General features: G+C 32.8%; 1 protein-coding gene across 1 annotated transcript in view; it reads left to right on the plus strand.

The window, feature by feature from the left end:
- The window catches only part of LOC121419791, a 60,212-nt gene extending 50,749 nt beyond the window's left edge, over positions 1-9,463 (plus strand). Inside the window, exons 5-7 of the mRNA XM_041614251.1 lie at positions 1,679-1,969; positions 6,407-6,673; positions 9,305-9,463. Coding sequence (XP_041470185.1) covers positions 1,679-1,969; positions 6,407-6,673; positions 9,305-9,393 — 647 coding nt within the window. The 3' untranslated portion in view covers positions 9,394-9,463. The remainder of the gene's footprint in view (positions 1-1,678; positions 1,970-6,406; positions 6,674-9,304) is intronic.
- The last annotated feature ends 3,147 nt before the right edge of the window (positions 9,464-12,610 follow it).

Below are 12,610 nucleotides of genomic sequence, written 5' to 3' on the forward strand. Positions count from 1 at the left end.
CGAAGGCCTCTTAAAGCTTCCCAATTTTACATGAAAAAAAAATGACGAAATGTGACATTGGATAAACATATCAAAATTCAATCTTTGTGCTTATAAATTGCCATTTAGCGGGGAAATTATGACGATTTTTTATATGATAATTTGCAAACATGTATACGATAACCGTCCATCCTTTAAATTTTAAATCCATTGTTACTGTGAAAACTAAAACCAAAAATTGGGTTTGTTAAAGTTTTCGTCATTAAAATGCATATTTTCATGGTTCTAAATGAAATCTGAAATTAGAAATACTACGAATATCATTTTTGCCCAATTCATCGTGGACCCGGCAGCCACAGTATGCAGCGCCATTTCTGGCCAAGAGGCTGAATTCTGAAAATTGTATTAAAATAAATATCTTAGTGACTTTAAAAGTGACAATTAATTCTGTATTCTGAAAACTGTTGAATCTTTTTCGTGTGAATTTTCTTTCACTGAGCACGCATGACGGCAGAGCTATAATATTGCGTAAAGTTGAAAACGTCGCATCCCTGTGCGCAAGATAACATGTCGAGATAAACTGATAACCCGACAATTCTTCATCTTTGCGTTCTGTTAGTACCTTACAAAGTCGTAGTAAATTTACATAAGGTAGGCAGGACCCTTAGCAAGATCTTTGATGGGGGGTGCTGTTGTCACTATAATCCTGTTTTTGTATTGTGTTTTTGAGGATCATTTCCAACAAGCTATTCATTTGCTTTCTATGATCCTCCGACAAATAGAATTATATTACCTTTTTTATTTGTATGTACATATAGCCATATTGGAAGTGGGTTCACTAGCGTACCTTAGAGGGGGGGGGGGGGCAGACTGCCCCCCCCCCCTTGACGAGTCACAAAAAACTCATGCAAATTTGCCCCCCCCCCTTGGAAAATCCTGGGTACGCCACTGCGTGGGTTCCTCATCTCAGTAAAAGATACTCAAAACCCTTCCCAGATGTATATTGACGGAAGGGACGATGGAGTAACTTTGTCGAGATGGGTACTACTCGAACCTTCCCCCCCCCCCGACAGACCTTCTTCCTACCCTTCCACCGACAATAAAAAAGAAATGATAATAAAAAGTAATAAATAAATAAATAAATTAATAAAAAAATAAAACAGTCTACGTCTGGGTCGTGACAAAATAGATATCTTTTGAATTTTTATTCATGTATAATACAATTTGGACTCTGAGTAGGAACCCACGTAGTAAAAATAATGCATGCGGCCGAATGTGTTAGTGGAAATGCAGAGCACGTGAGGTTTCTTTATATAGGTGCCGTACTCGGGGCTGCACTGTGAACGAGCCGCTGGCGGCGAGTGCCCAGTGTGCACCATCTGAAAAAAATGAGCTTTCTCTGCATTTTCTTTTACACACGACCGAGCAAGTGCATTATCTGTTTTATAAAATAGCAACACAGAAACAAAGTCTGAAAAAAAAAATCTTTAAAGTACACTTTTGTTGGACTTCTACCACACTGTTCTGTTTGAGCGTGCAATGTCAATTTTCGTTGCACACCTTTTTGCACTGCCGTGCAACGCACCAAAAAAGTTGGATGTCATGTGACGCGTATTGGCCAATTGCAATGCTTGAAATAATGCCTATTTTGTAATATATTATACAACTCTGTATGTATCCTCCCCATTGCTTTAACTAGGCCGTCTGTATTACTACAAGGATTCACAGGTGTTAGGCTACACAGATACACTCAACAGTGAAACCCTGACCCTCGGAACATTGCCTGATCGATCTATCTCGAGACTGGACATGGCGAAATATGGAAGCAAACTCTTTTTCATACGAGTTACATCCGGTTCCAGTAGGTTGACGGAATACGACACAATGTCCTCCTCCTTCGAAATTTATGATTCCATCCAAATTTCTTATTCTGTTGCCAACATCTCCATGAACCGAACGATTAACCCATCATCTATTCGGATCATCAATGGTAAGATTCATGTTTCGTTTCTTGTTTTATATTCAGTCAATTGTATGAATATAAGGATACTCCAAGTATATGATACTACTTTTTGAGTAATAATCAAGACACACAAAATGATTGTTTTTAAATTGTTGTTTGTCTCTGCGCGTGTATGTCCGACTCTGGTATTTTCATAGCCGTTTAAATAATTTGGTGACTTCTAGGGTGAATTTCTGAATGTATATTACACATAAAGATGGACGTAAGTATTGGCAACAATATCCCATATTAGAACATGGTTTTGCTACAAAGTAGGATTTGGTCATACCCGTTCCTGACATGTAAGTTTGTGTGAATTTCTTTTGGCATTTTCAAAAAGAAATACACTAACTACTTTGTCAGATATTATTATAACACATTTTTATAGTTAAAACATATTGTATTAGCGGCTCAAACCAGATCTGTGTCGACAGGCCACGTATACACTGTAAAAACAAATCTGAATCAGTAAACACTGCATTTAAGTAGAATTTACAATTTGTAATGATTTTTCGTTTTTTAAGAAGTTTTATCTTGTCTTTTAATTGATTTACTTGATTTAGTGGGGTTCAATATACATTTTAGCTTGCTCTGATTGAGTAAATCTAACTCAATTAGGCAAAGATGATTATTACTTATGAAATTATGTTGAATGTACTTATATATTTCAATTAACGCTTTTTTTAAAATAATGCATGAATATCTATTAGAACAAGTAAATTACATACACACAACTGTTATATCTATTTGTGTTTGAAATTGTTTTGGATAAGGGTGTGCTAACTTTTTTATTTTTCTGTTGAATCAAAGAAAGAGCAATATTAATTCAAATGAGTAAAACAATTACTAAAATATTTTAGTAATTGTTTTACCCATTTGAATTAAGTTATTGTTACTTAATTTTCTTGAGTAAAATAGATGCAAAGAAAATAAGTAATTTTTGCTCAAGACTGCCAAACTCATAAATACTTTAAAAAATTAAGCCATTTGTGTGAATTTCTTTTGGCATTTTCAAAAAGAAATACACTAACTACTTTGTCAGATAATATTATAACACATTTTTATAGTTAAAACATATTTTATTAGCGGCTCAAACCAGATCTGTGTCGACAGGCCACGTATACACTGTAAAAACAAATCTGAATCAGTAGTCAACACTGCATTTAAGTAGAATTTACAATTTGTAATTATTTTTCGTTTTTTAAGAAGTTTTATCTTGTCTTTTAATTGATTTACTTGATTTAGTGGGGTTCAATATACATTTTAGCTTGCTCTGATTGAGTAAATCTAACTCAATTAGGCAAAGATGATTATTACTTATAAAATTATGTTGAATGTACTTATATATTTCAATTAACGCTTTTTTTTAAATAATGCATGAATATCTATTAGAACAAGTAAATTACATACACACAACTGTTATATCTATTTGTGTTTGAAATTGTTTTGGATAAGGGTGTGCTAACTTTTTTATTTTTCTGTTGAATCAAAGAAAGAGCAATATTAATTCAAATGAGTAAAACAATTACTAAAATATTTTAGTAATTGTTTTACCCATTTGAATTAAGTTATTGTTACTTAATTTTCTTGAGTAAAATAGATGCAAAGAAAATAAGTAATTTTTGCTCAAGACTGCCAAACTCATAAATACTTTAAAAAATTAAGCCATTTGTGTGAATTTCTTTTGGCATTTTCAAAAAGAAATACACTAACTACTTTGTCAGATAATATTATAACACATTTTTATAGTTAAAACATATTTTATTAGCGGCTCAAACCAGATCTGTGTCGACAGGCCACGTATACACTGTAAAAACAAATCTGAATCAGTAGTCAACACTGCATTTAAGTAGAATTTACAATTTGTAATTATTTTTCCTTTTTTAAGAAGTTTTATCTTGTCTTTTAATTGATTTACTTGATTTAGTGGGGTTCAATATACATTTTAGCTTGCTCTGATTGAGTAAATCTAACTCAATTAGGCAAAGATGATTATTACTTATAAAATTATGTTGAATGTACTTATATATTTCAATTAACGCTTTTTTTTAAATAATGCATGAATATCTATTAGAACAAGTAAATTACATACACACAACTGTTATATCTATTTGTGTTTGAAATTGTTTTGGATAAGGGTGTGCTAACTTTTTTATTTTTCTGTTGAATCAAAGAAAGAGCAATATTAATTCAAATGAGTAAAACAATTACTAAAATATTTTAGTAATTGTTTTACCCATTTGAATTAAGTTATTGTTACTTAATTTTCTTGAGTAAAATAGATGCAAAGAAAATAAGTAATTTTTGCTCAAGACTGCCAAACTCATAAATACTTTAAAAAATTAAGCCATTTGTGTGAATTTCTTTTGGCATTTTCAAAAAGAAATACACTAACTACTTTGTCAGATATTATTATAACACATTTTTATAGTTAAAACATATTTTATTAGCGGCTCAAACCAGATCTGTGTCGACAGGCCACGTATACACTGTAAAAACAAATCTGAATCAGTAGTCAACACTGCATTTAAGTAGAATTTACAATTTGTAATTATTTTTCGTTCTTTGAGAAGTTTTATCTTGTCTTTTAATTGATTTAATTGATTTAGTGGGGTTCAATATACATTTTAGCTTGCTCTGATTGAGTAAATCTAACTCAATTAGGCAAAGATGATTATTACTTATAAAATTATGTTGAATGTACTTATATATTTCAATTAACGCTTTTTTTTAAATAATGCATGAATATCTATTAGAACAAGTAAATTACATACACACAACTGTTATATCTATTTGTGTTTGAAATTGTTTTGGATAAGGGTGTGCTAACTTTTTTATTTTTCTGTTGAATCAAAGAAAGAGCAATATTAATTCAAATGAGTAAAACAATTACTAAAATATTTTAATAATTGTTTTACCCATTTGAATTAAGTTATTGTTACTTAATTTTCTTGAGTAAAAGAGATGCAAAGAAAATAAGTAATTTTTGCTCAAGACTGCCAAACTCATAAATACTTAAAAAAATTAAGCCATTTGTGTGAATTTCTTTTGGCATTTTCAAAAAAGAAATACACTAACTACTTTGTCAGATATTATCATAACACATTTTTATAGTTAAAACATATTTTATTAGCGGCTCAAACCAGATCTGTGTCGACAGGCCACGTATACACTGTAAAAACAAATCTGAATCAGTAGTCAACACTGCATTTAAGTAGAATTTACAATTTGTAATTATTTTTCGTTTTTTAAGAAGTTTTATCTTGTCTTTTAATTGATTTACTTGATTTAGTGGGGTTCAATATACATTTTAGCTTGCTCTGATTGAGTAAATCTAACTCAATTAGGCAAAGATGATTATTACTTATAAAATTATGTTGAATGTGCTTATATATTTCAATTAACGCTTTTTTTTAAATAATGCATGAATATCTATTAGAACAAGTAAATTACATGCACACAACTGTTATATCTATTTGTGTTTGAAATTGTTTTGGATAAGGGTGTGCTAACTTTTTTATTTTTCTGTTGAATCAAAGAAAGATCAATATTAATTCAAATGAGTAAAACAATTACTAAAATATTTTAGTAATTGTTTTACCCATTTGAATTAAGTTATTGTTACTTAATTTTCTTGAGTAAAATGGATGCAAAGAAAATAAGTATTTTTTACTTCAGACTGCCAAACTCATAAATACTTTAAAAAATGAAGCCATTTTTGGCGCAATTTTATTGAGTAATCTTAATTAATTTATAATGTAAAACCATGAACGAAATCTAAATAAGAGATTCTGATTGAACATAAGAAAATAGAGGGGTTTATTCCATTTCGTCTAATGTCGATTCGTCCAATTGTCAACTCGTCTACAATCAGTTCTTTCATTATTTATATTGGTCTAATTGCCATTTCGTCCAATCACCATATCCTCTGATAACCAGTTGGTCCAATAGCCATTTAGTCCATATACCATTTTGTCTAATTCGACTAAGTCTTGATTGTGTACAATGAATGAAAATGACATGGATATTAGACCAACTGGTTATAAGACGAAATGGTCACAGACGAAATGGTCATACATGTAGACGAAATGGTGATTAGACGAAGTGATGATTGGACCACACAGTTATTTGACCAAATGGTTCCTAGCCAAAATGGTGATGGACGGAATGGCATTAGGCAATAATGAGTGTAGACCATTTGCTGAGTGAACGAGTTGGCAGTAGACGAATTGCCAATTTACCAATAGAGGGGATGACAAGAATTGATCCACGCTATAGAATCACTCAAACCATCCTCGGCCAATCAAAATACTCAGTTTCTGAAGAAAAAAGCAAATCCGTCTCGTGATTTAGAATAGTAAGTATAGCGTCAAAAGATAATGTATCAATTCAGACTGAAGTCATGTAATAAACATTTCTTAACAGATAATTATACCGAACCTGTTACCATCGTGGATTGTCCTATGGACATCTCTGTACCCATCAGCAGCACCTCGGTAAACGGCACACGGCAAGTCTCCTGGACTGAACCTTCTTTGAACGCTTGGTCCAACTGTGCTACCTTGGAATTTCTAGGACAAGGGACCAATGGAGGTAATTTCAGCGAGGGGATCTACAGCATGTCATACCAAGCCTTGGATACGAGAGGAAATACAGATGTGTGTAACTTCACGGTGACAGTCATGAATAATGGTCAGTATATTTTTCTATCATTAGAAACTTGATTACTACGTCTCACTTTACTTATACTTATTGGCAACGATCGGCTGAAATATGCGAGTTGTTGAAATGACAAGACCAATTTTAACCGTTTGGAACGGTTTTTTCTTGTATTATTTTCTTACCATTTTGGCCCTTTTTTAAGATTTAATAACAAAATATTAACATAATATCTGAAAAAAGATTGAGCACAGATGCTGACCTATTCTTCCAGTCAATCCTTACCCTGGGGTGGTGATTGTGACCATGCTAATAATAATAATAAGCGTTTATAGAGCGCCATCTATCTAGAAATATTCCGTGGCGCACAAGAAAAAGAATTAGAGAGTTCGTTTAAATTGTTTTAACATGTATTTTTTGAAAAGCTTTTCTCCAAATTATATGTTTCTTTCATGGGGACATAATACCTATATACCACCTAGTTTATAGGTATTATGGTTTAGATTACAGCCCCATGGGAATTGGTGCTTGAGAGAAAAACAGAAATCCCTGATAATTAAGTACATTGCCTATGGGAGAGTTTTCTATGTCTCTTGTCACAATCCACTCACACAGTTGCCAATTTGAAGTCTACGAAGTCTTAGGGATCTCAATTTTAAAACAGCCACAACTTTCTAATGTCTTTTTTTCGCCATTCTGCCTTCCGTATTTTTTCCATTCAAAAACAAAATGTTATGACAAAGGCTGGATTCCCCTTTAATGCTTTGTCGAGGATCGCTTAATCAGAATAGCAGTTACGACTGCTTTTCAGACTTTACGAAAAATAAAAAAAATATATCGAAAGTAAACTACTGTTTCGATTCGCCGACCCTCGACAAAGGCTTCATTTTTTATTTATCAGACAGCAGGTGATCTACGTTCTAAAAAGCGTATGTGTAGCTATTGCAAAAAATCCCTAATGTCTGTCATTTCTTATATTTGTGCATTGCAATTCACTAATTTCAGAACTGTTTTATTCAAACTGGTAAAGGCCTCGATATAAGATTCAATTCAATTCAACTTTATTCAATTCCAATATAAAAATCATTTAACAACACATAATAAAAAATGCAATTCAAGATAAAATAAAGTAATTCAATGGTATATACACGCATATTGAATAGAAAAAAAGTATTGAAATTAGGTATAGCTGTAAAAGACCAAAGAGGTCTTGTCAAGACAGTTCCCTTAATAACATAAGATTTGATCAATTAATAAAAGCGGAGAACAAATTCAGTGAATACTCAGTAAATAAAAATGAATCGCGTCTTGTACCAAAACAAACCCAGAACAAACATACATGATAAGGGAAGGAGAAAATGGAAAGCAGAGGGGGGGGGGGTGAAAGTAAAAAGGAGACCAAAAAATCCTTTAGAATTCAACGAGAGTCACGTTTGATCAAATATAGCTTTAGATTGTGTTTAAATCTGTTTTAAAATGAAATTGAGGTTATACATGTAGGGAGTGAATTCCAGATTGTAGGAGCATGGTGCCTACATGAATAAAAAGCAAATTCTGTATTCAGATTCCATCTGTGGTATTGATTCCTGTTTCTAGTCTTGTAAGAATGAATTAAACTGTTCTTTACAAACATATCCGATATGTACTTAGGAAGTTCAGTGTTTACATGCTTAAATATGAGAATTGCACACATATAGTCATTTAACTGGTATACATCTAATATATTGAGTTGTTTAAATAATGGGCTAGAATGGGCTTGATAATATGTAATTATTCTGACAACCCTCTTTTGCAGGAGGTATAAACATTTGAGTTTGGTTGGATGAGTATTTGCCCAAACAATATTACAGTAACTGAGATACGGTAAAATAAGAGTATTGTATAACATTAGCAATACGGATTGGGGCAAGACATGGCAAAGTTTGCTGATGACACCAACATTTCTAGATATTGTTTTGTGAGTTTGAGCTATATGAGTTTTCCAAGATAAATTTTGGTCAATAATAATACCCAGAAATTTGGTTGAGGTAACACGTTTGATATAGTTACCTGACATTTCCAATTTAAATGAATTGTGGATATCTGCTGATGAACGTCGATATTGGGAACAAAAGTATATGAAGTTAGACTTATCAGCATTAATTACCAATTTATTACATTTAAACCAGTTCGAAACTTTCAATAATTCAATGTTTAATGTGTCATATAAAGAAGTAATGTCATTTGAACTGAATAAGATATTGGTGTCATCAGCAAATAAAATGAATTTCAATTTATCAGAACAAAAAGGCAGGTCATTGATATATATCAGAAAAAGGAGGGGCCCGAGGATTGACCCCTGGGGCACGCCGCATGAAATCTCTAATGGGTTGGACAAAATGTTGTTAAAAGAAACATATTGAATTATATTGTACAGATAATTTTTAAACCACTGAAGAGGTAGAATTAATAAAGACGCAGAATTAATTTAAAGTGATAGCATCCTCAATTACCAGTTATGAATTCTGCTTTGAACTTCGTGGTTGCATTAAGCAACATTAAGTTATTGCAGAACTTGTAATGAGGTGGAATCGAATTCATTCCTTGAGTGTTACCTCAACTGGCATGTATATTTAAACTTAATTTGATAATTGACATTGAAATAATCTCTTTGTTTTATTTCAGACGCGTCCGGGAATGGCATCAAAACCTCGTGTAACGTGTTACAAGTAGCCACTGCCCTTTTCATTACCATGATAACCGTCTTCATATAGGCCTTACAAAGCGATCAGTAGTTTTATGTTCCTTCTGGATGGTAGACGGAAGATACTTACGTAAAACCTACCCCTTCCAAAATTACAACCCACGCGCATACTCTGTGTGGTTAAGGTTTTGAGATTGTAGCACTAGCATTGCCTTTTTTCCAGATTGATTGGAAAATAAATCTACTCTTAAATGTGTGTACGTAGCGGGCAGTATACATTCCCGCAGAATATGTCCTCCATTGATATCTGAAAACAAAAGTTCACTAATGGACGTCTGTACCCCTGTATAACATAACATTTTCGAATTCACGACGCAGAATTAATTTAAAGTGATTGGTTAACATTGGCTTGACTTTTTAAAAATCTGAGCTAGAAGGTCACACTAGTCACCTGTGTCTGTGATATGTTACAAAAATGAAGCCCAGAAAAAATTGCGTTCGAAAATATTTATTTAGTGCTTCAAAAATTGATTAATGTAGGGGTTGGTGTGTAACTTTATTTCTTCTTTTATGTTTTTTTTGTTAATTCTTTTGCAAATATCATGATAACTACGATTAGCAGGATGCTAGTTTTTCTCGTTCTGTTCATGTCCACGAAGAAAAAAATATATCTAAGAACAAAGAAAAAAACAGACAATTAGACAATTGCAGATCTAAGACATTGTATCGTTAACTTCAAACAAAATAATGAAATTAGGCTTGTATACAAACTCGGTAGACGGTAACACAAATTATGGACATATAAATGTTTTATTACGTAGGATGTTTTGTGGTATATTTTTATCTCTTTTTGATTTATCAGCAAATATGAGTATATGGTGACCTAATATCGTTATTGGTTTTCAATAAGGGAGCTTGATCTTTTCATATGTTTATTATTTGTATACTGAATATTGAAAAATAGTTTGTCTGTTGCATGGAATATGTATGTAGTAAGTGATCTTATCAAATTGTGTTACTCTCTACAAAAGAAAATGGTCTGCAATTCTTTGAAGAACTTGTGAATTTATGTATTTAAAGATAAATTCCAGTAGTTGCAGTACACTGATTTTGACATGAGAAAGTCTGTAAAACAAGGCTTAATTGTAAGTATATCATCGAGGATCTAGATCTGGTATAGTTACATAAACTAAACTTCGTGAAATCTTGAAATCTACGCAGAAGATTGTTCACACCGAAGATCCCCAACACAGATAAGCGCACGTGGGACAGTGTATAATTATTGCTTTTAATGTCTGGCCCGACGCTCTACCCGAATCATGTGCTTATTTGCTGATTTCTCAGTAATTACACAATTTCTTACAGAATCCTTTAGCACATACGTTTTATTTATATAAACAGACACTTTGGTGGTCATTTCATTGGATTCTGTACGAACTCATATCGTTACCAAAACTAGCATTTACCTTTAAAGGTCAAGTCCACCTCGAGAAATGTTGATTTGAATCAATAGAGAAAAATCAGACAAGCACAATGCTGAAAATTTCATCAAAATCGGATGTAAAATAAGAAAGTTATGACATTTCAAAGTTTCGCTTATTTTTAACAAAATAGTTATATGACCGAGCCAGTTACATCCAAATGAGAGAGTCGATGATGTCACTCACTCACTATTTCTTTGTTTTTTATTGTTTGAATTATACAATATTTCAATTTTTACGAATTTGACGATTAGGACCTCCTTGCCTGAAGCACAAAATGTTAAAATAATGGAATTCCACGTGTTCAGGGAGGAATGAAACTTCATTTCACATGACAATGACGAGCAAATAAAAATATTTCATATTTCATATAATAAAATACAAAAGAAATAGTGAGTGAGTGATGTCATCAGTTCCCTCATTTGCATACCGACCGAGATGTGCATATAACTGTTTTGTGAAATGAAGCGAAACTTTAAAATGTCATAACTTTCTTATTTTACATCCGATTTTGATGAAATTTTCAGTGTTATGCTTGTTGAATTTTTCTCTTTTTATTCAAATCAAGTTTTTGTTGGGGTGGACTTGTCCTTTAATACAAAGTTACATTTTTAAAAAGCTTATTCATGTCCTGTAATTTTGATATTTGGAGGGAATGGAATTAACTGTCCAACATTGTCCAATCACCAACGATGCGACAGCGACAATGATGCAAAGCGTTGACATCCGAAGCGTCATAGGTGTCAGGCGATGACAAATTTCTTACCACCCTTTTGGAAAACGTTTTCTTTCTTTAAAATCACAATTTTTAATTCTGGGTCCCGTAACACAAGGGTTGGCGAATAATCGTGAGGTAGAATTTCACGATTGATTATAAATTGTAGTCAATGCAATCAAGTGTAATACAAATGTTCGAAGTTCATTGCTAACTTTTGTGTTACGGGCCCCTGGACACACTTCTACAAGTCAACGACGCTACTGTGATGGACTATAATAATAATAACAATAATAATATGCAATTTTTTATATAGCGCTTAATACGAATGTTTCTAAGCGCTGCATACTATTACCCCGGCTTTAGCACGGCTACCCTGATCGGGCGCATCAAGCATTCAAGGAATTCCTTCCTACCGGCCGGGTACCCATTTACTACACCTGGGTCGAGAGTGGCAAATGTAGAAAAACGCCTTGCCAAAGGACGCTACTGCTGTGATGGGATTTGAACCCCGGACCTTGTGGTTCATAGTCCGGAGACTTATCCACTGAGCCACAGCACGTCTATAAGAAGGAAATTAAAACCTTGAATGAAAATAACAATGGTTTCCATTCTAAGGTTAATTTCATTCGTCACCTGTTTTTATGCCCGGTGTATAGACTAAACGAACTTTTGAACGTCGTTGTTATTTAACACATGGTGTATTTTGCAGAATATGCGGACATGTATGTAAAGGTATATTTTAAATAGTCAAATTATATTGTGTGAAATTGTTCAATAAAATGATCAGAAATTAATTACATCATTTTCCACTCGTATCTTTCGATCTTATGCATATCGTATAAACCAAAATATTTTGACAGTAAGTGTAAAAGAAGCAAGGATTGTCCATTTACCTATATTTATTTCATCAAAATCAGACAAGAAGATACAAAGTTATCTTTAAAAATCGTAAAATCCATATTTCATTGTTCCAAATAGACACCAGAAATGAAATACTCCAAAAATTTGTTTTGCCCAATTGATCATGGGCCCGGCAGCCGCTGTGCAGCACCTGCAGATCCACGAGAGTTTATCCCTTGAATTGTTGA

Source organism: Lytechinus variegatus, chromosome 8 (genome assembly GCF_018143015.1).
Source record: "Lytechinus variegatus isolate NC3 chromosome 8, Lvar_3.0, whole genome shotgun sequence".
Taxonomy (NCBI): Eukaryota; Metazoa; Echinodermata; class Echinoidea; order Temnopleuroida; family Toxopneustidae; genus Lytechinus; species Lytechinus variegatus.